Genomic DNA, 27811 nt, shown 5'->3' with positions numbered 1-27811 from the left:
CCCTTCTTCCCTAAAATATTGCATGAGTTTTCTCAGTAAGATGCAATTATTGTAGACAAGAAATGGTCAAATCTTTTTTTTTTTTGCCAGTCCTGGGTCTTGAACTCAGGAACTCAGGGCCTGAACATTATCCTTGGGCTTTCTCAAGGCTAGTGTTCTACCATTAGAGCCATAGCACTACTTCCAGCTTTTTTTCTATGTATGTGGTCCTGAGGAATTGAACCCAGGTCTTTGTGCATGCTAGGCAAGCACTCTACCACTAGGCCAAACTCCTGGCCTAGGTCTTGCTTTTTATTGTCAATTTGCCATTTTATGTCTTTTTTTATTAAGGAGTTGAAATCATTACCATTGAATATAATATTGAAAGGTAGGTAGTAATTTCTGCTTTTCTGTTTTTGTGTAAGATTCTTTGCTACTCTATATGATTATATACTTACATGGTGAAATTTTTCTCCCCTATTTTTAGATTTACATGAAAAATTTCATGTTTCCTCCCTAATTTATGTATAAGATTCCTTTGAGTATCTTCTGCAATGTGGATTTAGTGGTCATAAATACCTTTATATTTATTATGGAAGGCTTTTACTTGCTTCAGATATGAATGATAGAATTAGTCTCAATTGAATGTGGTTAACTTTTTTTTGTGGTTAACTTCTTTTCTTTTTCTTTTTGTTGGTTGTGGGACTTAACTCTGGGACTGGGCATTGTCCCTGAGCTCTTCATCTCAAGGCTACTGTCCTACCCCTTGAGCCACAGCACCACTTCCTGTTTTCTGGTGATTAATTGGAGATAAGAGTTTCAGGGACTTTTTAATGCCCAGACTGGCTTAGATCTCAGTCTCCCGAGTAGGTAGGATTACAGGCGTGAGTCACCGTGCCCAGCATTTAACTTGCCCATGGTTAACTTTTAAGGTTTGAAATATATTATTCTAAGTCCTTCCTTTCTTTAAGGTTTCTTTTGAGGATCTGCTGTTATTCTGATGAATTGTTCATTGCTAGTGATTTGGGATGTGTCTCTAAAAGTTTTCAGGATTCTTTCCTTGTTCCCTGTTTAGTGCATTACAATGTTTGTGGATAGGTTGGTTCTATTCTGGCTGGTAATCTCAAAGACTCCTGTACCTTGCTGAGCTTCTCTTTTTCAAGATCTGGTAAATTTTCTGCTGTTACTTTAATGAATATGTTTCCTTTCTATGAATTGACCTCTCCTCTTCTATGTCCAAGCCCATAGATTTGGCCTTTTCATAGAAGTCTAGGATTTCTGCACATTCCTTTTATATTTTTATGCCTTTTTCTTTATTTTTATCTTCTTTTGATTTGACTACTATATCTTCAAGCCTGATATCTTGCCTTCTGTTTGATTACTCCAGTTAAGAGGTTTTTCAACTGTATTTTGTTGTTATTACTGTTTGAATTCAGGGCCTGGGTGCTGTCCCTGAGCTTTTTTTCCTCTCTACCATTTGAGCTACAGCTTCACTTCCAGTTTATTTGGGGGAGAGTTTATTGGAGATAAGAGTCTTACAGACTTTCCTGTTCAGGCTAGCCTTGAACTTCACTCCTCAGATATCAGCACCTTGAGCATCCAAGATTATAGAAGTGAGCAACAGCACTTGACTCAATTGTATATTTTATTTCACTTGTAGAACTTTTTATCCCTAGGGCTTCAGTTCCCAGAAATTCTTTGTGGTATTTTAATATAATCATTGAATTCCCTTTTCATGTCTTACATTGACTTCATTTCCTTTTTCTGTTTATTTGTATATAATCATTTGTGAATATATTTTTAATAAAACTTTTTTTTATTAAAACTGAGTTTAAACATTATATTTCAAATGTCATGTTTTATAGTCAAGTATTCAAGAAAAATCTCTATATGCAATCATTGACACATAAATTTAAGAGCATAATTACAGTTAAGCTGAATCTTTGCATGTCATAGATACATATTGATCTATATAATATATTATATCAGTATATGTCTGTAGAATATATATCCTATCATAAACCTATATGTCTATATGGAAATATTTATATCTCCAAATTCATGTCAATGATCAGAAATACCTGAATATTCAGTCATCACTCTTGCATTGTTTAGATCTAATGCCCACATAACAGTTAACCAAAATAGATATTTGCATAGAGAAAAATTGACAATATTGTTTATACCTAGCAGTTATGATTTTTAAAAAGATTAACATTCTTATATGATATTTTTGAGTATAGTACAGCATAGTTTTCTTAATAGTTTGCAGGGGATATAGTTCAATTATTGTGGAGAAAGGATACTATATTTGGGGATCAGTAGTATACAAGAAATACTATTAATAAAACAGGGTAAAATAAGCAATCAGTCTAAAAATTTGTAAAAAATAAACAAATGGAAAATTTTAGAGGCAAGAAAAAGTTAATAAAAGTAAAACATAATATTTCTTTCTAGTTGAGTTAAAATTGTGTAGAAAAAAAATAAAGGGAAGTGGGGCACTCAAGGACAGTGCCCAGGCTCTGAGTTCAAGCCTCAAGACTGGCAATAAATAAATAAATAAATAAATAAATAAATAAATAGAATAGAATAGAATAGAATATGAAGATGAATATATATAGAAGAAAGAAGATGAGGAAAGAGAAGTAAATTGTGCTGACTGGAAGTAATGAAATAATAGTATCCCCTGGGTGATAGCCTCAGCTGGTATACTAACTTGCCTGTAGTTTTTTTTTTTTCTTTTGGTCAGCCATGGGACTTGAACTCTGGGCCTAGGCCTGGGCACTGTCCCTGGGCTTTTCAGCTCAGCATTAGCACTCTACTACTTGAGCCACAGCACAGCTTCAAATCACAGATTTTTGTGCTCGCGCTGGCTTTGAACCATGATTCTTAGATCTCAGCTTCCTGCATGTGGGGCACGTCACATCAAGGGTAAAAGGCCTATCTCATGGCCCAGTGCTCACTTCCTGGTTTTGGAGATCCAGCCTGCCTGTGTCCTGGTTGGAAGGTTTGGCTATGGTTTGTGATGTAAAATAAGGCTACCTCGAACCCATGGATTGGCCCGCAGCCCTCTCTGACCTCACCTACCTCCCCCTGTCCTGCCTACTTTTATGTTAATAGATTCCTGCTTCTTACTTTAGCCCCTGGTATCTTCCCATTAAAGGAGTCTGCTGTGACATTCTCCCTGGCGCATCTGTGTCTTCCCTCTGGAGAAGGGAGGGCTGGGTGAAGGCGGCGGCCAGCCGGCCCTATCCTTTCTCGGTCTTGTCTTAGTCGGGGTGTGTTCTCTTTGCCCTTCCTGCTGGTCAGGAGGCAAAGAGTGCTAAAAACCCCGACACCTGCATAGCTAGGATTACAGGCATGAGCCACTGTCCCCCGGTGCCTGTATTTCTTTTTTTTTTTTTTCACCAGTCCTGGGCTTGAGCTCAGGGCCTGAGCACTGTCCTTGGACTTTCTCAAGGCTAGAGCTCTACCACTTGAGCCTCAGCACCACTTCCGGCTTTTTTCTACATGTGGTACCAAGGAATCAAACCCGGTTCTTCATGCATGCTAGGCAAGCACTTTAACCACTAGGCCAAACTCCTGGCCCCCTGTATTTCTTTTGTAGAGACATACCTTCATGTTTATTCCTGGTTTGTGGAGACACAGAAAGGTGGTGTACATACTTTCCTTATAAACACACTTTTGTAAGTTTGTTACCCACTATTCTATAAAGCAAAACTCAAAAATCTTTTATAAGAATTGATATCATATGGATGTTTTTTGACTACATTATAAACAAATATTAATATTTTTGGTATAGTTACTTATACTGATATTATTGCCACCACTATTATTATTTACAACATCTCCTAGTGGTGGTGTTTTAATTTTCACATTTCAACACACAGTGGCAAATAGAAAATATGGGTGCTGACAATCATTGAAAAATAAGCCCAATGCACTGCCCACTTGTTAATTTTAAGTTCATTATACCATATCTTCACGTCATGTTTGAATTAGTGCTTTGTGGTTTTAAAGTATATGATCTCAATGTATAAATGAATATCATAATAACTATAATAGAAATTCTTAAAACTTTAATATAGAATCCTTTCTGTCCGTCATAGCTCCTGGAGATCAATTTTAAGACTTTCAGCAAATAATACCAATATTAATATTATATTAGTACTAATATTATATTTAGACAAATATTACCCAGGGGCACCAAAAATGCAGGAAGTAAAAACAATGATAAGGGATGACTGTGATAAAAATTTGAGAATTGAAAATCCTAAATATTGTTAGTCATGTGTTTCTTTTTGTTTTGTGTTGAATTTTGTTTTGAAGGTGAATTGTTCTGGTATGTGCAAAGCATAAAGGCTTGCATATATGCAAATAAGACTTGAAAGTGTCAGTGTTTCATGAGAATTACAGCTAGTGAACTACTTAAATGCATTGAAAATGTAATCTCACACCTGCGCTTCCAGCACATTCTGGGGCCTGCTCCGTTTTTCATGGTCAGGTACACCAGCAGCAGCCTTGGGTCCTCAGATGAGCTCATAGAGCCCATGCCTAGGTGTGTCATTTGTAGGTTTAGTGATCTCTTCTTGAGTATTGATAAAAGGCTCTTCATCTGGGTTCTATTCAGAATAATGTTAAGGTGGTTGTATTTGTTTCTTAGGACCCGTGCCACAGTAGTTCTCTCCCGTAAGCAGTACCTACCGGTCACTCAGGTTGTGATGACTGACACAGACAGACCACACTATGAAGCAGCTTACTCCGTGGGGCCTCTGCACTGCCAAGGGGACAGTAAGTATGGCAAAAGAGGTCCCTTGATTCCATGAATGTATGTCAGTGTTTCATGAGAAGTTTAATTTTACACGTTCATAAAATCACCATCACATTTAATTAGGAGTATGTTAACATAGAAAAAAAGAAATATATTTAATTACAACTGAGAAAAAAGATGAGAGAATTCATATTACCTCTGAGTTAAGGCTCATTTCTGTAGTTGTTAACTATACCAATTTATCAAACCAGTGGCTTGATCTGAAATATCACTTGGTTTGCATAGATAACCCTTATCCTTAATGATTGGATCAGAAGTATTTTGAACTTCAGATAGTTTTCAGACCCTAGAATATTTGTATATTCATTATGAAAACTCATACAGATGGGAATCAAGTGTAAACTTTTAAGTTTATTTACATAAAATATAGTTTATATGTCTATATAAATCACATTTATATTCCTATAGGTTTATATAAATTTATACAGAGTATAAAAGAGCTTATATGTATTATGAATCTTATGTATTCATCTATTGTTTATATATTCCGTATACATGTGGCCTGAAGGTACTTTTATACAGTGGTTTTAGTGTGTCCACATTTTGACGACAACCTTCCACATGAGGCCAGGTATGGGATTTTTCTACTTGTAACATCCTTTCAAGATGCAGGAAGTTTCCAAATTTTGGATCTCTTCAGATTTTAGATTTGAATAAGGAATCTGTACATATCAATCTGTATATATTTAATATGTGCTAATTACAGAGCACACTGCAGGATTGCTCCAATCCAGAGACAATGAGAAAATGAGAGAACAGAATCCATTAGGTATACCTATTCATGAATACCTTGTAGAAATTTTAATGATTTTAATGATTCTAACTCTTCCATGTAAAATAAAATATACCTATTCCTTCTTCTGGAACCTCTTGAATAAAATTGGCCATGAATGTGACTTCGCAGTGTTGCTAAATCCAAATGTTGGTTCTTAGTTTTTCCCTTGTTATTGGTAGATTCGTCCATCTGTGTATCCCTCAAAATGAAAGAAGGCAATCTTAAAGATTACAGTCTCCATGACACCACTCCCCTAATGGTTGGACAAAGGCAACTCTAGTGATGGGAGAATTGCTGGAGGATGTGGTTATAGGGAGATAGCCTGAGGGAGAGTCCAGGATGATGGAGCTTCTCTTTATCTCAGTTTTGTAATGGTTACATGAATCATTGCATATGTCAAGATTTATAGATGTACATTCTGAGGTCATTTTTCTCTATAACTTAAAAAGAAAACTGTGTTTTGAAAAGGCAGATCATTTCCATAGTGCCTGTCCCTCTACATAGTAGCACAAATGTCTAAAATCTTAATCATCAAAGGAGTCATTATTTGAACATTCATGTCATGGTTACTTAGTCAGAAGAACCACAAAAAGGAGGCTTGCATAGACAAGTAATGTGTTAAGAGTGAAAACAGGTACTAGAAATAGGAAGTCTAGTTGCTCTTTGTTTTCTTTTTCTCAATGTTTGTCTTTTTTTGTTGTTTGGTTGTAACCAGATTCATTTTGGAATTCAGCCTCCTTCAGTACTGAGCTTTCTTATCTTCATTTCCCCCCCTCGCGTGGGGAGCTCAGTGCCGATCTGTCCTTCTTTTTTAAGACATCAGCTTCCTCGGGGGTGTTTGTAGAGAACCTGGGGATCACAGACTTCATCCGGCTGGAGCTGCGGGGTGAGTGGTCCATGCTTGGGGAAGCCCTGGGGTATTCTGTAACGAGCAATATCCTGTAGGCAGTCTTATTTCTACGTTTACTGTGCATTTCCTTACCAGTATTATTTTTATTACTACAAGAATTGTATGATTTTTGTCATCTTCATTATAGAAACAAAATGAGTCTATTAACATATAATAAGCTTAGTTTGGCTTATGGCCCTGGAGTATCCACAGGAAAATATAGGAGCCTTATAGACTTTGGTTGCGGGGGAGTGGCCTGTGGTGGTGGTTGTGTGTGTTCACTGTGTGGGCCAGGAGACAGAGACACAGGAAGTCTCCTTCATGGGCACCCTCAAATGACTTTTAGATCTAACCCTATACTCTACCCCTAAATATCCCACTACCACCCAGTAGCTCCACCCTGGGACCAAGCTATAGAATGTAGTCCTTCGAGGAGCTCTTATCCAACCACAGCAGACACTGAAACATTCATGAAACAGAACAGACTGTGCCAATTAAGTGCTGCCTCAATTCCATATGCAGTGAGGGGACTAAACCAAACTAATAAAACTACGAATGGCTTACTAAATTAGAAACTTACTTGGCTGAATACTCAGTTTGCATATATGATGTGAAATTAAATTTCTGACTGTCAAAATTTCACATTTCCAAATGATATGAAACTTTAAATATACTATTGAACTGTTAAGATCACTTGTTCATAGGAAGCCAGAAAACATGCTAATGTTCTTGTGTGCCCAAATGTCTTTATTACTCAGAGCTTCAGGTAGCAAAGAATAAATACTGTCTTAGGTTCAGTTTTAGATTTTTGCCTCCACTGTAAAAATGCATTTGGCCTTCCTAGCCAAATCTCAGTAGCAGCATTCTCCCAGTAGTATTGCTGTCTTCCTAAAGAGCTGGCTCTGATAGTGCATTCCTGCACTCTCAGCGTGAACTGTCTCCCTTCTGAAATCAAAAGAGCGCCTCTTCCTTTCCAGCTCCTGTAGAAGTAGTCTTTTCTTTTGACGTGGGTAATGGACCTTGTGAAGTCGTCGTGCGGTCACCCACTCCCCTTAATGACAATCGATGGCACCACGTGAGGGCCGAGAGAAATGTGAAAGAAGCCACACTCCACGTGGACCAGATCCCTGGGAAGATGCAGCCTACCCCAGCCCATGGGCCCATCCGCCTGCAGTTCAGCAGCCAGCTCTTCGTGGGTAAGTGCTGTTTCATTTATCACTGAGCCGTGCACAGAAGGATCTTGAGAAAAAAAGTCCAACTCGGAAGCAATGGCATACGATGATACTGGCCACTGGGGCACTGTCACAGGTTCCAGATGAAGGTTGTGAAGTTTCCCTCTAGGAGTGGGGATTCTCCACCTGGGGTCCTTGGCTTTGGTACTGAATAGAAATTTCTGGACAAGTTACAATGGTAAGAAAACTTGGTGGTGCTACACTGAGTGAGTCAGCAAGCAGGTAAGCAGAAAGGCAGAGGCACACTCTATAGCAGATCAAGTGCAGGTGTGCAAAGGGAGACACACTCTGCGCTCTATGACATAGGAAAAAAATATATATGATAAAGACAGAGTCTGACTTAAAGTTATGTCACGGTAAGTATTTTTCTTTGCTCTTAAGCACTTGGTGTTACACTTTTATTACTTGAGCTCTGAGTCTCCATGACTGACTTTCTCTTTAAACTTTTGGTCATTATGTTTGGTCATTCCTTCCAACAGTGAATTCACTCTTGTTTTGTTTTGTTTTGTTTTGTTTTTGTCAGTCATGGGGCTTGAACTCTGGGCCTGGGTGCTATCCCTGACCTCTTCAGCTCTCCCATTTGAGCCACAGCGCCACTTCCAGTTTTCTGGTAGTTAATTGGAGATAAGAGTCTCATAGACATTTGTGTCCAGAATGACTTTGAACCTTGAACCTCAGATCTCAGCCTCCTGAGTAGCTAGGATTACAAGTGTGAGCCACCAGTGCCTGGCTCAAAGTATTCATTCTTACATAAAACAGTTGTTTTATATATTCAATTCATATGTATTGTATATAAATTTAAACTGTATAAAAGGCATCAGTGATGCCTTTTGATCTTTTTACAAAGAAACAATTGAAAAAATATCATTTTAAAAATAACTATAAGTGCTTTGTGACTATTTACTAAGTTCAACTTTCAGAACACGTTTTTGTTAATATTTTATTCAATGCTGCTACATTGTATATGCATGTATGTATTTACTGCAATAGAATCTCACTGTGTATGCTTAGCTGGCCTCTAGCTTGTGATCCTCTCGCCTTTGCCTCCTGAGGACTAGGATTACAGGTGTGTTCCACCATGTCTGGCCCATTGGCAAGTGTTAATATTTTGTCACAATCAATTGTTTACAAGTTTGTATTTGTTCTGAGTACTTTGTGAGAGCATCATAATTTTGGATATCTTCAAGGTCTCAGGTGGACAGGGAGGTGAAATCCTGACAGCACTTGGGGAGCAGGAGCCACCAGGTGTGCTTTCCTTGTAGGGGGAACAGCCAGCAGGCAGAGAGGTTTCTTGGCTGCATCAGGTCCCTACAGTTGAACGGGGTGACCTTAGACCTGGAAGAAAGAGCCATGGTGACGCCGGGAGTGGAGGCAGGGTGTGAAGGCCACTGCAGCAGCTATGGACATCTGTGCCGCAATGCAGGGAGATGCCAAGAAAAACACGCGGGGGTCGAGTGTGACTGCACCTCCTCTGCATATGATGGGCCCTTCTGCTCGCAAGGTGAGAACGGAGCAGCTGAGGAGCTGCTAATGGAAGTGTGGATGAAACTGGGTTCTTAGAACCCAGGCTTAAAGTCCAGAAGTCTCAAGTTAGGTCAGGCCACCCACCCTATGTGCCAAATCAAGAGACATGGAGGAAAGAAGTTTATTAGATGGCAGGATGGGAAGATTGTACTTCAGTGTGTCTTCAGCCGTCTTCCATAGTCCAGACCTTTGTTTCAGGTTAAAAAGGGAGAACTGGAGACAAGGGTTGAAAGTTAGGCATAGTTAAAAACAGTGTACGAACCTGGCCTGGTTGATCACTGTCACAGTCTTTGTTGAGAAGTTCTGGAAAAGTTGTCATGGCTTTACCACCAGAATAGATCAGGAACAAGTTTCCTGACCAATGATTGGATGTTTTCTTCTAAGAAAATAATTAAGAAGGCATTGCTTGTTTGAGGGGCAGTTTGCTTTTTGTTATTTGCTGCATGTGCCCAGAAAATAGCTCAGATGTATAGCTACAGATGCAAAGATGGGTGGGGAAAGGTGAATATCAAGCTTTTACTTAATTCACAGGGCCCAACCAAAGCACCTTTTTGGTTGCATCTTATATAGAGATTTTTCTGGAATTTATTTGATTCTATAAAGAAAGGAAAATTCTATGTGATGATTTGAAATGCAATTATTTCTGTCGTAAATCCATGTCACATTTGGAAGGAGATATGAATTTATTTATTTTTTCTCATTTGTGCGGCTTCATCTCAGGGTCTGAGCACTGTCCCTGAACCTCTTTATGCTCAAGGCTAGCACTCTACTACTTGAGCCACAGCACCACTTCTGGTTTTTGAGGGGTTAGTTGGAGATGAGAGTCTCACACAGACTTTTCTGCCTGGGCTGTCTCTGAACTATGGCCCTCAGATTTCAGTCCCCTGAGTAGTTAAGATTATAGTCATGAGTCACCAGCTCCCTGCATGAATCTATTTCTGAGAAGCCAGTGGCTACTTCTATTAGCACTGGTAGTGGTCTTTGCTACTTTCTCCAGGGCAATGCCCAGAGGAGAGCCTCAAACTGCACATTTAAACTGGCAAATTACTTCTATATGAATCAAATCTGAAATATTTTTGTGACATTAATAACAGAACACTCGTTAAAAAATTCTGAGTTATAGGACGAAGGGGAATTAGTTATCTATACTAGTGTTTATTAAATAAACAATATTTCCATTTTTTCTTACAATTTATAAAAGTATAAAATAGCAAAAATGCCATTATTATTTTCTCTCTTACATTACAATATTGAAGACTAGATTTTTTCCAAATATACACCACACAAATGTCCTACACTAATACTGAGCTAACTAACAAAAATGTGTGTTGTCTAGAGATTTCTGCATACTTTGGAACTGGTTCATCCGTGATCTACAATTTTCAAGACCGTGACAATAACACCTTCAGTAACAGCTCTGGCTCCTCAGCAGATTTATCTCATGAACAGCTCACTCTCACCAGAGAAATTGCTGCACTGGGCTTCCGAACCACAAGAGTGCCCAGCTTGCTGCTCTATGTGAGCTCTTTCCTCGAGGAACATCTAATGGTCGTCCTCACTCCAAACGGTGAGTGTCCTCAGTGTTCTGTGCATAAATGGAATCAGAAACTGTGACCACGGGCCGTGCCCTCAGCCCCAGGACAGTCAGCAGTGTGCTGCAGTGCACGTCTTACCAGGGTAGGGCTATTTTCCATTGTAATCCCAAATTCTTGCAGTATGTTTAAAAAAAGTCAGTTACGGGGCCTGGAAGTTTGGCCTAGTGGTAGAGTGCTAGCCACCAAGTCCCGGGTTCAATTCCTCGGTACCACATACGTAGAAAAAATAAGCCAGAAATGGTGCTGTGGCTCAAGTGGTAGAGTAGCCTTGAGAAAACCCAGGAATAGTGCTCAGGCACTGAGCTCAAGCCCAGGACTGGCAAAAAAAAAAAAATCAGTGATTAAACTGAGTGATTAACCTGTAATCCTAGCTATTCAGGGGGCTGAGATCTGAGGAGCAAGGTTCAAAGTTCAAAGCCTGCCTAGGCAGGAATGTCCAGGAGACACTTACCTCCAATTAACCACCTAAACATCAAAGTTGGATCTGTGGCTCAAAGGGCTTTTCACCATGAGTGAAAAGCTCAGGGAGCAGTCCCAGGTCTGAGCCCCATGACTGAAAAAAAAATCCAGGATTAAGCTGAGGGGCAATGGCTAGCCCCTGTAATCCTAGCTGTTCAGGAGGCTGAGATTTGAGCATCAAGACTCATATCAGGCCAGGAGGGTAGCAAAGTCCATAAGGCACTTAGTTCCAGTTAATCAGGGAAAACCTGGAAAGGGAATTCTGTTTCAAGTAGTAGATTGACCATAAATCTCAGGGACATCCACCTTCTGAGTCCAAGTCACTCTAGAGAAAAAGAAAAAAGAAGACAGAAAAGCCAATATCCATGATTGTTCTGATCCATCAGTAGGTGAAAAACCACTAGTGTCATATCTCCATGCAAAGGTAAAACAAAAGCTATTCACCCACAGCCCTCTAGAGGGCTTTCCCAGGCTTACATTCTTGCCTTGGTTTCAGGTTTCTGGGGGGAAATTGTGTCTGCTTCAGGCAGCTTGAAGGCATATAGTTTGTGGACTGAGGTAGATATGATAAATCACATACTCCTTTTTTCCTGTTATGAAGTTCTGACAAAAACATTAGGGGAAAATCCTAGTTATGCAAATCATGCATTTTATTATATAAATGCTATCAGTATACTTATGATGCATTAAAATAAACCAGTTATAGAAATTGTGGTTAGAAGTATAGTTCAGTTGGGAGAGTGATAGCCAGTGAGTGAAAGCAGCAGTATGAGTACAAGTCATGCACCTTAAAAAAAAGGGAAACTGAACGCTAGCTCAGTGTTGGTTAAGGTTTTTAACATTTAATAAATAGTACATTAGTAAATAACTTGGAGACTCATATGTTTAACTTGTATCTTTTGTATTCAGTTAAAGGAAAGCAGAGAATTTAGAAAAGTCTGCTTGTTCCATGTTGTAACTGATTGTCTCCTAACTTCCCCATTTTTGCCCTCCACCAGTATTGGGGCTTGACCTCATGGCTAACACTCGACTGCTTGAGCCACGTTCTGCTTCTAGTTTTGGGGTAGCTAAGTGGAGTATTAGAGTCTAAGGATTTCAAACCTTGATCCTCAGATCTCAGCCTCTAGAGTAGCTAGGATTACAGGCTTGAGTTACCAGCACCTGGCCATTTCTAATTTTTTAAATGAATTTGGAACTTTTCCCTGGAAGAGTTCCTGAATGATCATTCCAGCAAAAAGTGAATGACAGACCCAAATAAATGTTCAGTGAACTCAAACTGTATTCCATGTTTTAGTGTGCTTCAGTACCTGCTTTTTACCTATCAGCTGGTTAAGAAAATCACTGATTTTGTGCTCGACATCTCTGGCCATAAAAGAAATGCAAATCAAAACAACTCTAAGATTCCACCTCACTCCAGTTAGAATGGCCAGGATCAAGATATCTAATAACAACAGATGCTGGAGGGGATGTGACCAGGAGGGATCACTACTACACTGCTGGTGGGAGTGCAAACTCGTTCAACCACTGTGGAAAGCAGTATGGCAGTTCCACCAAACATAGAGCTCCCCCATGACCCAGCAATTCCACTACTTGGCATTTACCCAGTCATCCAGAAACAAGCACATACTAAATCCACTAGCACAATGATGTTCATTGAAGCACTATTTACCATAGCAAAGATACGGAAGGAACCTAGATGCCCCTCAGTTGATGAGTGGATCAACAAGATGTGGTATTTATACACAATGGAATTCTATGCTGCTGTCAGAAAGAACGACATCACCCCATTTGTGAGGACATGGAAAGACTTAGACAAAATCATATTAAGTAAAGTAAGCCAGACTCAAAGGAACATAGGCCCAATAGTCTCCCTCATTTGTCATAATCAGTAGAAACCTTGGGCTCTCCTAGCAGAGATTTACAATAGAACTAAATCTAGAGACATAAGGCCAAATAGTATGACACTAAATGTAAGGACCTCCAGGATAAGGAAACAAAAGCCATATAATGAGTGACTGTTTTCCTTAATATACTATGTTATCTCTCATCTCTTTTGCTGTCCCTTGGTTAACTCATATCGTTACAGTATCTCACTTTGTTATCTGATGTATTGGATAAATGTGTATTTGGTTATTTGAAATTGGATAGGGAAGGGGGGAAAACAAGATGAGGGGTGGGGAATGGGGGGAGGGAAATGGGGACCAAGACATGAGAAAGGGTATCAATGTGTGTGAAGTAATGCACCTTCTATCTGATGAATATAATGTAACCCTTCTATTAATAACAATAAAATATATGAAAAAAGATGCATTGTATTCATAAAGTTCTTTGTGGAATGCAACTGCCATAAAGATAATAAAAATACTTCTTTAAAAGAAAAAAAGAAAATCACTGATTTTGACTATTTTTATGAAATTCTGATTTTATTTAAAATGCCATTTTTCTTTTTTCCAGGAAGTTTGCAGATAAGGTACAAGCTGGATAGACACAAAGAGCCTGATGTCTTGGATTTTGATTTTAAAAACCTGGCTGATGGGCAGCTTCACCACTTGAAGATTGACAGAATAGCATCTGTGGTCTTCATAGAGGTGAGATAGCAGTTCAGCGAGGACAGTTGTGACGAAAAGCAGTCCTTCAAATGCATGGCTTAAGATAAAAATTTCATACTACATCTTAATAATAGAGACATATTCAGCACTGTTTTTCCATTGTGTTGATAAAACATAACCTGTAATCAAGTTGCTTTGTTAAGAATGAGATTGTCTAAAGTTATTATTAACATTTAACCATTTAAAATCCCAATCTCAGGATTTAGTAAATGACTCAAAAAGTAGAGCCAGGGCCAGGAGCATAGCCTAGTGCTCGCCTAGCATGCATGAAGCCCTGGATTCGATCCCTCAGGACCACTTACGCAGAAAAAGCCAGAAGTGGCATTGTGGCTCAAGTGGTAGAACGCTAGCCTTGAGCAAAGAGTTTCAAAGGACAGTGCCCAGGCGCTGAGTTTAAGCCCCAGGCCTGGCAAAAACAACAACAAAAACACCCCCCAAATCAAAAAGTAGAGCCAGTTCCTAGTGAGCACATAGTCCCAAGTTCCATCTCCTGTTCGTTTTACTTATATGCAAGAAAGTGTCTAGTTTACCATTGCAATTAATGGTGCTATTTATTCAGGGTGTTCATTCACATCAGATTCAAAAAACCAAAGGCTACATCATTATAAACACAAAACCTTGCTTTAGCTGAGGATATATATATTTTTATTAAAGAATTTATTAACATTGATTTTTACATCATATTTCAAATGACATGTTTAACAAACGAGTGTTCAAGAAGGGAATCTCTATATACAATCACTGGCACTTAGATTTTAGAACATAATCAAAATTAGGCTGAGGGTTTGTATGTCGTAGATACATATTAATCTATGCAATAAAACGTTATATCTATAGAGTCATAAGTTTTTATGTCTATGTAGTTGTGTTTATATTTCCATTACCATTTCCATAGCATTGGGTATGCAACTATTGAGTCCTCCCTCTTGTACTGTTTGGATCTAATAGCCACATATTAAGGATGCCATGCACCTTTTGTTCCTTTGGTCTTGGCTTGTCTCCCTCAACATGATTCACTCAAGATTCATCCACTTCCCTACAAATGCCACTATTTTATCTTGTCTGTTGGCTTTGTAGAATTCCATTGTGTGTGTGTGTGTGTATGTATACATACCACATTTTCTGTATCCATTCATCTGCAATATGAGGATATATTTTTAAAAAGCCTTAACTGTTCAAACTACTGTCTGATTTTAAGTAATTTATTATATTTCCTTGTGTATTATACTAGTCATATATACTTATTAAACTTTGAAGAAAAATAGAGGAAACACATAATGGCAGGAAATGGAATTTAAAGTACTGAAAAAATGAGAGAATTTGTCCAATTATAAAATCTCTTTGGAAGCTACATTTTTCCTTCCTGATAGCACTAACATATGGTTTATCTTTATTCATTTTCTTGGCCTCCCTTTGATTTCAATACTCTTCCCATCAGAATTGCTCACATTTGATGTCTGTTTCTTGTGGACCATTTAATAGGTTGACCAGTATGCAAGGAAACAAGCTATCTTGTCATCAGGGGCAGAATTCAGTGCTGTCAGATATCTTGTGTTGGGAACAACTTCAGGTAAGTGAAAGTGGTTCTATCTAAGACGTGCTCACAAAGAGTCTCAGAAAAATTATTATTATTTTTTAAGATATATTGAATATAGTAAAGAATTGAATATTATGTAGTTCAGTGTTACTGGAGGGGTAGATATTGAATGTTTTCAACAGAGTTAAGACAGTTAAGGTGATGGTTGTCTTAACTTGCTCATTTCACATAATATTTTAAAAATGTCACCACTTTGCCAGGTGACATCTCACTTCTATAATCTTATCTACTCAGGAGGCTGAGATATAAGAATATAGGCTCAGAGATACCCCGAGTAGACATATCTACCAGCAAAAAACCAGAAGTAGAGGGCTATAGTGCCAGCCAGGAGTGAAAATGCTGGTTAAGAGTGTGAATCCTTAAGTTCAAGGCCTAGTACCTGCAAAAACAAATGAACAAATAAACATTACCACCCTGAATCCTATAAATGCCTACCACTGTAATTTAGCTATAATAAATAATGGTGTAATGAACATGGTTGTGCTAGTAGCTTTAGTATGTCCTTGTTTCTGTACATTTGGGTAAATATCCAGGAGTGGGATTGCTGAGTCATAAAGAAGCTCTATATTCAGTCTTTTGAGGAATCACCATACAGCTTTCCAGAGTGGTCGAACCAGTTTCACTCCTACCAGCAGTGTAGTAGCAATCCCTTCTGGAGGCATCCCTGCCAGCATGTGTTGTTACTAGATTTCTAGATAATGGCCATTCTAACTGGAGTGAGGTAGAATCTCAAAGTTCTTTTGATTTGCATTTCTTTAAGGCCAGAGATGTTAAGTATTTCTTTAAAATTTTTTTCCATATTTTTTATTGTAATTAATAGAAGGGTTACATTATCTTCACCAGATAGAAGGTGCATTACTTCACAAACATTGATACCCTTTCTCATGTCTTGGTCCCCATTTCCCATCCCCCACCCCTGCCCCTCATCTTGTTTTCCCCCCTTCCCTATCCTATTTCAAATAACCTAATAAGCATATATACAATATATCAGATAACAAGGTAAAATACTATAACAATATGAGATAACCAAGGGACAACAAAAGAGATGAGAGATAACATATACATTAATGACAGATGTTAAACATTTCTTCATGTATCTATTGGTCGTTCTTATTTCCTCTTCAGAGAAGTCTCTAAGTCTTTAGTCCACCTTTTAATGGAATGGTTGTTTCTTTGAGGATTGTTTTTGAGAGGTTGAATTGTTTGATCTGTAGGTATATTTTAGATATGAGGCCCTTGTCTGTTGTAGGGCTAGTGAAGATCTGTTCTCACTCTGTGGGCTTTCTGTGTAACTTACTATGTCCTTTGCCATACAGAAGCTCTGCAGTTTAATGCAATCCCATTTGTCCAAATTTAATTTAATTTGTTGTGTTTCTGGGTCTTTATTAAGAAAGTTTTGACCTGTGCCAAGGAGCCCTAGTGCATTTCCTATTCCTTTCTGTAAAGTTTTCAGGTTGTTTGCTATTACCTCAAGGTCTTTGATCCATTTGGAATTGATTGTAGTGCAGGGTGACATATAAGGATTCAACTTTAGTTTTCTGCAGGTGCTCAACCAGTTCTGCCAGCACCCCTTGTTGAAGAGGCTGTCTTTCTTCCATCCTATTTTTTTTTTTGGCTCCCTTATTGAAGATTAGGTGGCCATAGATCTTGGGTTGATTTCCGGGTCTTCATTTCTGTTCTGTTGGTCCTCAGGCCTGTTCTTGGGCCAGTACCAAGCTGTTTTGATTACTATAGCTCTGTAATAGAGTCTGAAGTTTGGTATTGATAGTCCTCCAGTGCTATTCTTTCTTTCTTTTTTTTTTTGTGGGTTATGGGGTTTGAACTCTTGGCCTTGGCGCTGTCCCTGAGCTCTTCAGCTCAAGGCTATCAGCCCTGAAGCCACAGCCCCACTTCCTGTCTTCTAGTGATTAATTGGAGTTAAGAGTCTCATGGTCTTTAGTTCCAGGGCTGGCTTTGAACCATGATCCGCAGATCTCAGTCTCCTATGTAGCTAGAATTATAGGTGTGAGCCACTGGGCCTGACTCTCCAGCGCTATTCTTTCTGCTAAGGATTGCTTTTGCTATATGGGGTTTTTTTATTATTCCATGTGAATTTTTTGATTGCTTCCTCTATTTCATTAAAGAATAATATTGGGATATTGATGGATGTTGCATTGAATTTGTAGATAGCCCTTGACAGGATTGCCATTGTCACAATGTTAATCCTCTCAATCCAGGAGCATGAGAGGTTTTTACACTTCCTTAGTTTGGCTTTAACTTCATTTTTCAGGTTTTTAAAGTTTTCATCTTAGAAGTCCTTTACTTCCTTGGTTAAATTAATTCCTAAGTATTTCATTTTATTTTTTTGAGGCTATTGCAAAAGGAGTTGCTTTCCTGATTTCTGCCTTGGTCTTCTCATTGTCGACATACAAGAAAGCCATTGATGTTTGAGGGTTAATTTCATACTTTTCTACTTTGCCAAAGTTTCAAGGCAGCTCAAGTGTCTTGGGAGTGGAGTCTGTGGGGTTCTTCAAATACAGAATCATGACTGGAAAAAAAAAAGAAAAGAAAAGGAAAAAGAAAATGAATTGATCTGTTTTTTTAAACCAATTGAAAAGTTAATTTGAATAAAGTTAGTGTCAATTCAAATAAAATTGATTAAACATATTGATTAAATAAAGTCAGTTTAAATTAGAATACAGAATTTAAATAAAATTGCTTTAAATATAATTAATTGGTTAAAACAACTTGTAGAATGCTATTTTATTTTAGTTTTGAATGCTGGTCCTAGAGTTTGAACTCAGGACCTGGGCTCTGTCACTGAGCTTTTTTGCTCAAGGGTAGCACTCTACCACTTGAGTCACAGCTACACATTCCATTTTTTTGGAAGTTAGTGGGAGATCAGAGTACTGTGATCCTCAGATCTCAGCCTCCTGGATAAGTAGATTACATGAGTGAGCCAGCAACATCTGGTTACAACCTATAAAACTGAACAAAGGAAATTTCCAAGAGGGCTGCTCCCTTCAAAGAGGCATTTCAGTTTGCCAAGAGCACTGGTTTTAAATCCCAGTAGCAATGGAAGGAAATGTGTCTAGGCACTCACTTGTTTTCACCCCCGGAAGCACCTGCAAAAGGTTTGGTGTCCTGGCCAAAGTTACTGTCCTGTCACTGAGGCCACACTGGCTCTGGGTCTTTCCTTAAGGAGGAGGAGACAAGGAATTCAGAAGGTGGTTGATCTGATCAGTTTTATTCAGCTGCACAGCATCTCCATGTTTCTGATTGCTGTCTACATCTTTTGTCAGCAGAGCCCCCAGGAGCTGACACAGACACACAATTGGCAGCAGCGCGTGGCTTCACTGGCTGCCTCTCAGCTGTGACCTTTGGTGGTGCTACTCCACTGAAGGCAGCTCTGCGCCCAGGAGGAGCCACCCAAGTCACCATCCTTGGCTCAGTAATTGCTACCACCAGCTGCATGGAGGGAATGAGGCCAGGCTCCCCAGTGTGGGAACTGATGCCCAGCCACCCAGGAGGTGCAGGTGTGTGGTCCTCAGCTGTTCATTATCTGGTCTCTTCCCCTTAATCCTCACTACTTAGGAGAATTAGATCTGAGGATCACAGTTCAAAGCTAGCCTGGGCAGGAAAATCTGTGAAAACTGGAAATGAAACTTTGGTTCAAAGTGATAGAACCACTAGTGTTGAGCAAAAGAGCTCAGGGACAGCATCGAGCCCTGGGTTCAAGCCCTAAAAGTGGCTCATCATCATCATCATCATCAACAAAAAAATTTAAGTGGTGTTCTCAAATCCTGTCTACTTAATTTTTTTTTAGTAGAAGTGTTCATTATAATGCAAAATGAATTTAAAATGAATTTAAACTTCTTTGTTAAATAACAACATTGTACAACTATGAAACAATAATAATGAACTCCTACCAACCATAAAGTACCACTTTCTCTAGAAAATAGAATTGTATAGCTGATACCTTCATATCACAGAGATCAGAGTTCATAGTCAAACTGATTATGGCCCAAAAAGTCTGGTCTTTGAATTATGAGCTCATGGTGAATACTAGTAGCCAGATTTCAAAGGAAAAGAGTCACACCAGTGGGTCCCCTGAGGAATCTTACTTGGCTCCTCACAGAGAGACAAGTAGAATTCAGAACCTCTAAGGACAACCATCTCTCCAGTTCTTTTGTGTCTGCCTTTGATCCTGGCTACTTGCTGGGTAGAGTATATTGACTTTCAGTGTGGTGCTCGTATAGAAAAACTCACCAAATCTACATCTACATGTAAAATATTCAGTCTATATAAAGAATGATCTCAACAGATACATTTCTCTGAATGCTGTATTTTTCTTGCAAAGGGAAACATAGCAGAAGGTGGAGGTAAACTAAAAAAAAGAAGTAAAGCCTGGCAAACCAGAGCTCTTAGGGAGCACAGTGGATGAGTAAAGAGGTCAGACAGACTGAAAGACAGGCTTGAGGACCTGTCAGAAACACATTCATGGTGAGATTATGGAATGCATCAGGCTCCCATTCAAATCATCTCAGACTTTCTGGAGTGAATATTCAATTTTTTAGGACCTCATTGAACTGCACAAAAGCAACAAACAAAACAATAAAGTGATCCAGAGTTAAAAGCATCCAGTCGCATTTATGAATGTTAGATATACTGCTGGGCTGCTGTAATGTCGACAATAATTGTCATCAAATAACTTGATTAACATTAGGCTATTTACCAGTGTTCTCACTTAGATTTAATAGTTTTAAAGCAAAGCCCTTAGAACTACATATAAAAGTAGCTGAAGCAAGCCAGTAGTGGTGGCTCCTGCTTATAATCCGAGTTACCTAGCAGGTAAAGATGAGGAAGACAACAGTTGAAGTCTAGCTTGAGCAAAACTGTGACACTCCATTTCAGCGAATAAGAAGTTGAGTTTGGGGTTTGAAATTTCAAATATGTAGGAAGTATAAATAGGAAACTCATGGTCTAGGCCAGCCTAGACAAAAAGAGACACTTTATTAAATAATAATAATAATAGCTATAATAAAAAGGGTATGGAGTATGACTCCATAGTCCAAGCTCCAACCCATAATATGTTATTAAGTACAGCTATCACTAAGTATAATTACTCACCTCTGTCCTATAAAAGGGTAGAAAAAGGCATGACCCCAGAGGGCAGCTACTCCGAGCTATCTGTGGGCCTCATCTATATCACCTGATTTCAGTCATCATCAAAGTAAAACTTGGTTAAAGTGTTTTATACAACAACCTTGGACTTCTCTGACAGAATTGCATACTTCTAACGAGACCTACTGGTTATTAGTGTAAAGTGGGACATGACTACAAATTTATGTTATGGTTTTGCTTTCAATGTGAAGTCATTAGCTGAAATTCAATTCCATCTGAAGGGATAGCTCTAGATTTAGAAGTGAACGATACTATGATGCATGTAGACACTTCTGGTTGGGTCCAAGTTCTTAGTTCATTTCTGACAGTATCTTCTGTTTTTTTCTCTCACCAGGTGCAATAATAGTTGTTGCATTTCTCTTGATTGGACTTGCTGCAGTAGCTGTGCATATTTATCAACAACGATGGCTACACCACAAGAACAAGGCTGATATTGAAAAAGCTGGAGCTAATGTTGAACTCTCTTTAAAAAGTGAACTCAATGTGCCTAACATAGTCAATGAGAATTAGAAGTCTGTCTTCTAATGGACAGCTAAGATTTATCCATCACTGTGGCTTTCTTTCCAAGCCTGGGACTTTCTTAGCAAGCTAGAGACTTTCTTACCAGGCCAGGGATTCTGAAGAGATGAATTTATAGGCCTGGTCCTTGGGGTCCAGGCTGTAGGGCACAGAACTATCAACTTACCCATATCCATCATCAGACAAAGTGCTGCAAGGCTTTGCCCAGGTCCCCTTCATAATCTGTTGTGTAGCAGAGACCTAAGTGTGGTAACCAATCACAACTGGACACTTTTCAACTCTTCTTGACCTGTTCTAAAATTGGAATGTAATTTGTTTAATGACTGTGGATTTCAAATAAGCACATGATTTGAGCACATGATTTCCATTATAAATGTCTCACAGAGCTGGGTGTCCTGTGGATCAGACCTTTAATTCTAGATACTCAGGGAACTGAGATCTGAGGATCAAGGTTTGAAGCCAGCCAGGACAATTGAAATTCTCTGAGACTCATTTCCAATAAACCAACCAACACACACACACACACACACACACACACACACACACACACACACACACACACACACACACTCAATGTCTTACAGAAGCTTGTAAAAACCAAAGTTGGACCCCAGTGTTTTTGTGTTATTTTGACACTTATCTGTACCTTTATAGATCCTGGGCTGACATTTGCTAAACTGGAAATTGTTCTAAGCCAATCATGGTTTGGTCACCTTTTTGTAAACCAGAGCCCAGTAACAAAAATACATTTGATCACAGAAAATACAAAGCACATTTTCAAAAACCTTTGGTAGGGCTGGTTTGGCCTAATTGTAGAGTGCTTGCCTATCATGCACGAAGACCTGGGATCGATTCCTCACTACCACATACATAGACAAAGTCAGAAATGGTGCTGTGTCTCAAGTGATAGAACTCTAACCTTGAGAAAGCCCAAGGACAGTGCTCAGGCCCTGAGTTCAAGCCCCAAGACTGGCAAAAAAAAATTTTGTATAATTTGTGATGTGTCTTTTTAAAGTCAGCAAAGTATATATTTTAGCAATGAAATAATTATTGAATACCAGCTATGACGTTTTACTTGTTTTTTATTTTGCTAGTTCGTGGGCAAATAAAAACTCTATTCTTGGGCTTTTTCAAGGCTAGAGTTCTACCACTTGAGGCACAGCACCATTTTTGGCTTTTTCTTTGTATGTGGTAACTGAGGAATTGACCCTTTGTGGATGCTAGCAGACACACTATCACTAGGCCAAACTCCCAGCACCTGAAGCTTTACTTTTGAATCATGGAAACAAAAACTAACAGTAAAACATGTAGAAGACTTATGTAATCATTAGCTTTTTCCTTGCAGTTTGTAATTATCATCTTTTGAGATTCTAATACTGATTACCTAATAATGTCATAAATAATATGTTTTCTAGCTATGTGTTTTCTATATGTATTTTCTATGCCCAGGCATAGATTCTGTGTTAGTGAAACTCAGTTTTTAGACACTGGGCCCACAGTATAGGAGACCCACAGTAGATCTGTCCCCAACCCTATATGCAAAGTGAGGAGGTCTGATGAAGGGCTGAAAAAGAACATTTATTACACAGCAACTATGGGAAGACAACATTTTAATACATCTCCAGCTGTCTGCAGCAATGTAGACATTAGCTGTAGATTACATAGGATTGTGGGCAAGAGATGAGAAAGGTCTCTGTCATTCAAACAGTCTCAGGATGGCCTGGTTGTATTGTTATCACTTTACTCTTGGGACAAAACAAGAACAATTTGCCTGGTTGGAGATCTCTGGAGCTTGTGATTGTTTTCTTTATGATAAGAACAAAAGCATTTCCTGCTTGAGGGGTAGTGTGCCTTCCACACAAGATACTTGCCAGTGAACATTTTCTTTCCTGGAGCCCAAAGGGATTATAAAGTGACATTAAAGAATGGCACAGAGACAAAGTTTGAGGACTTTTAGTTAATTCACAGGGACCAGCAGTCTTGCTGGTAAGAGTTACCTCTTACACTAACACTGCAAGTATAAACCTCCACATCCACATGTGACTGAAACATAACCTTACCTTTATTCCCCTTAAATATGAGTTATTTATTCAGCTGGTGTTTTGGCCCTGTGATTCTCTTTTTCTAAAGATCATCACAAAACTTTGGAATAGGCTGATTTTGTTTTCATTTTTAGGGATTAAAGTACTATTTTGAACCATAGCTCCCTATTTCTCTTTTTAAAACCTTGACCTTCAGGCTAGTCTCCGGGCCAAGTTACCAGCTCACCTCGTTACCTGGGAACCCCCACAAAGATGTTTGTTTACAGTAAGGGAATTTGCTGGTTGTGTGACCTGACCTAAATGTGTCATTCTACTCCAGAGTCTAACACTCTGGGGTTATAATAGAGCACCCCAAACCAGAAGTGCATTTCAGATTAGGGCAGATTTGTATACTAGGAGAGCCGAATATCCATATTAAGCACAGAAACTGTTCCAGTAGCTTTTTTGTGACTGCTAGCACTATGTGGAACCCACATTTACACTCAACAGCCTATAAGTATAATAAGAATGCCCTGGGCCGGGAGTTTGGCCTAGTGGTTAAAGTGCTTGCCTAGCATGCATGAAGACCCGGGTTCGATTCCTCGGTACCACATACATAGAAAAAAGCCGGAAGTGGTGCTCAGGCTCAAGTGGTAGAGCTCTAGCCTTGAGAAAGTCCAAGTACAGTGCTCAGGCCCTGAGCTCAAGCCCAGGACTGGCAAAAAAAAAAAAAAAAAAAAAAAAAAAAAAAAGAATGCCCTGTATTCCTCTGGTAATGGGCCTGGAATGTGCTCACCAGGAATTAATTGCCCATAATAGGAAGACTTGGATTATATAAACTTAACCTTGCTATTACCTTTTAGTGCTACTTTTCTGTGTCCTTTTTTTTTTTTTTTGTAAGTCATGGGACTTGAACTCTGGGCCTGGACGCTGTCCCTGAGCTCTTCAGATCAAGGTTACTGTGCCACCCACTTTCAGTTTTCTGGTGATTAATTGGAGAGAAGAGTCTCTTAGACTTTTTAGTGCCAAGGCTGGCTTTGAACCAAGATCTTTAGATCTCAGCCTCCTGAATAGTTAAAATTATAGGTGTGAGCCACTGAGCCTAGCTCTATGTTCTTCTTATCAATGGCAAAAGATGTCCTGTGTATTTTCATTTGTTTGCTTTTCAAAAACCTGTCTCTTCTAATGATTTCTTATTAAACTACCATACATTTATGTGTTCAGTACATGCGTTATCTCAGCTTCTATTAGTCAAGAGTTGGGCTTTGGTTCCTAGGTCTTTTGCAAAACTGCATAGTTGGGCCAGGGCTGTGTTCCTTGTGGACAGTCAGCTAGGAAAGGATCTTCTCCTCACTCCCTGTGTTTTGGGGGCATTCACTTCCTTTCTGCTGCAGAATTCAAAGTGTTAGGAAAATGGGGGACAGAGGAAAAGGAAAAAAAGCCAGACTCTGGTTCTCCATAGGCTAGCATTGTTTATTGAGGCACAGCAGCAAGGGACAGTAAACTTTCCCCTGGAAACAGCAGAGGGCTGCCTGCCTGGAGATCAAAAGTCCAGGGACAGGGGAAAGGGAGAAAGATTAGGAGGAGAGATAGGGCCTTCTCTGAGGTTTACAAGGGGGAGCCCATTAAGCTTGAGGGCTCTGTGCTCTGCATGGAGAAAGGCCTCAGAAAGAAAGAGGGAGGGTAACCAGAGGCTCCATCAGAGACAGCCAGGAGGTGGGCCGCCACTCAGTGGAGGAGGTCAGTTATTCCTGGCACTTCTCCTCTCCTGGATTTTGGCACCACATTTTAGGAAAATGGAAGAGAAGAGAAAAGGACTCCATTCAATAGGCAGGGCTATTTGAGGCACAACACAAGGAGCCTAACCTCTCCACAGGCTTGGAGGCTGAGCTAAGATAGGAAGGGGTTCCAGTCAGGGATTTTATAGAGTCTGAGTGAGGAGAACAGGTGTTACTTGAGTTTAGTATAAGGGAGTGACTGCAGAGCTAGTAGGCAGAGAATAGATTAAGTATTCCCTTATCCAAGGTCTCAAGCTTTTATTAATGTTCAAACAGCTCCACATCTGTCTTGCCTAGACCTTCACAGGGTCCAGTCTGGTCTTCCAACCTCTTTAACCCTTTCCTGGCTCCATAGTTCCACCTCACAGCCATACAGGGTAGGCCCTCAGTGGAATGTTTACAGCCAGATTCAGGTTGGATTGCCCTGCCTATGTCAAGCACTTACATGCATGAGGCAAAAGAGTGGGGTCAACCCTTCACATAGCCTCTCACTTCTTCATTGTTCCCATGGTTGGTGGCTACCGGAGATAGGCTCTTGAGCGAGAGAGAATTATAGACTAAGTATCATGAGGGTAGTATTCTATCATCTGTGCCATAACCTATTACTTAGAAACAACTCTCTGGTTCTGCCTATTATGGCCATGAACTCTGAGGCTGGAAGGTACCTTCTGTTCTATGTATTGATATTTCTTTAATTGATACTTACAATGTGAAGGATCTCTTTTACTGATGGACCCTGGCTAACAGTGGATTTTTTTTTAAATGTTCGAAGAGAACGAATAGACAGTAGACACTATACTTGGAATTTTGTGTTTCAGCCTTTTCCGGAGACCAGCTAGAGGAGGGGTGAGTCTCCTGAGATTGCAAGCACCAAGCAGCATGACACAGCAGTGACAGTTAAGTAGAAAGCTTTGTTTCTTTCAAGAACATGTTTGATGGTTAAGGAACATCTAAAATTAAGAAAAAACACTCAGATTACAGAGATAAAGGCATGATGAATCTATAAATGGTTTAATCATGAGCATGTGATCAATCACTCATTTTTAAGTATGGGCTTGTAAAATGGCAAATTCCAGTCCTCTGGTATATGCTGAATTTTTCCTCAGAAGTGTTTGAACAATCACATTAAAATACTCATCTCCCATCTCAAATTGCTCCTTGATTCTCATTATAGGACAACGTTTAAGACTTGGTCAGAATACTCAAGTTTCAAGACTTTTAATAGAAGAGGCATTTTTGGAAAATGATTTTATTACAGAGTTTTTAATTAAAGAGGTTTTAAATCTGTTTTGATGCTGAATGAGAATTCACTAAGAGAGCAGAGTACTAGTTTATTAGGAGAGTACCTTTGACTTGCCAAATGTTACAAGGCCTAACAAAAGCAGACTTAGTGTAAAATCACAAGTCAAATGCTAACGATTGGTACATGGATTGCTCTGCTGCAAGACTGGATAAGACACTTCTACTTTCTAGTGCTGCAGGAAACCCACAGTCGTGGGAAGAGAAAAGAGACAAGGGATAAGGTTGGTGGGATTGAGGTTAGGAAAAAGAAAAGAATTAACATGGAAATATGGGAAAAGTAATGCACCCACTACCTGAAGAATGTAACTGTAACCCCCTACATTACCCCAACAATAAACTTTTTTACCAAAGAAAAAAATTAAGAATGCATAAGATTACTCACGTGTAAGTGGAATTATCTCTAGAAATATACACATGACCAAAAAAAATCACATGTTCTGGTGGAAAATTGTAGAACTTTAGGAGATACAAACAGTTGATCTCCAAAGAGAGTGCCTTTTCAAAGCTTAAAAGATTCAGCATCATTTTTGGAATGAGGGCCTGTATGTGACTGTGAGTCTGAGTAAGGACTACTGTCTATCTCCACCACAGATTGTTCTAGCTCCATGGTCCTTAGTTCTATCTCCAGAGTGTTCCATCTTCTTCCTAGTCTGCCTAAAAGGTGGACACACTCTTAAGGCCCAGGAAGCCCCCATTGCAAGGCCCTGCAAGCGCCCACTGTGCTGTCTTCCTGGAGCTGCACTTACCAGGGCTGGGCCGGGCTTTAGGCTTCCCCAGCAGCTTTTCTGGCCTTCCTCCAGCCAAGCCCTTCATTCTTCTGCTGCTGCCAGGGCCCTGGCCCTGGCATCCTGGAGCAGCTGGCCCCAGGGCTGTCTGGGCCTCTCGTGCATGCTGTGTGGCCTGCAGGGGGGCTGGAGGTGGCTGAGTTCAAAAGTAAGAGTTTCCTACTGGATGCCACCAGGATTGTCATGTACCAGGACCCTGAGATTTCTGCCTTGCAGAGCTACAGACCAATGATCCTGGCTAACAGTTCTTTTTTTTTAAAACATTTCTCCATGTACTGTGCATTCTGTGAAGAGACACACATGATCCACTATCTCATCCTGTGTCTAGTGAGTGACATTGTATTACATGCAAAGGCCTTTTGAACTTTGTGGTGATGTGTTTGGCATTCTCTTCTGGCACCCCAACACTTTCATTGGTATCTTATTTTTTTCCTCTGTTAAAGTGTGGACAGGATCAGGTTTTTTTTTTCTCCCAGAAAGTCTTTGTCACAGTAAATTCTTGGGTTTTTATTGAATCCAAGGGAAGATGACTGAGTAGATCCAGGTAAAAGCACGGGCATGAAGACATGACTAATATGTGTGGAATCACAACACAATTTTTATCTTATTTCTTCTTGTTAGTTGCTTTATTTCCTTTCCCTTTTAGCTGTGTGTGTGTGTGTGTGTATGGATGCACCAGGCCTAGGGCTTGAATTCAGACCTGGGCACTGTCCCTTAGCTTTTGTCCTTCAAGCCTGGCACTCTACACTTGAG

The 27811-nt window shown here is 39.5% G+C and overlaps 1 protein-coding gene across 1 annotated transcript in view; it reads left to right on the top strand.

Moving 5' to 3' along the window:
• Positions 1-18981, top strand: part of LOC150065354 (contactin-associated protein-like 3) — a 39117-nt gene extending 20136 nt beyond the window's left edge. Inside the window, 10 exon segments of the mRNA XM_090329357.1 lie at positions 4643-4770; positions 6301-6471; positions 7452-7670; positions 8969-8995; positions 8998-9207; positions 10567-10797; positions 13739-13872; positions 15376-15463; positions 18775-18920; positions 18970-18981. Coding sequence (XP_090185483.1) covers positions 4643-4770; positions 6301-6471; positions 7452-7670; positions 8969-8995; positions 8998-9207; positions 10567-10797; positions 13739-13872; positions 15376-15463; positions 18775-18920; positions 18970-18981 — 1366 coding nt within the window.
• Positions 18982-27811: the final 8830 nt, after the last annotated feature.

The sequence above is a fragment of the Megascapheus bottae genome, chromosome 3 (assembly GCF_031878675.1).
Source record: "Megascapheus bottae isolate mThoBot1 chromosome 3, mThoBot2.hap1, whole genome shotgun sequence".
Taxonomy (NCBI): Eukaryota; Metazoa; Chordata; class Mammalia; order Rodentia; family Geomyidae; genus Megascapheus; species Megascapheus bottae.
This window is presented reverse-complemented; position numbering and strand designations above follow the sequence as displayed.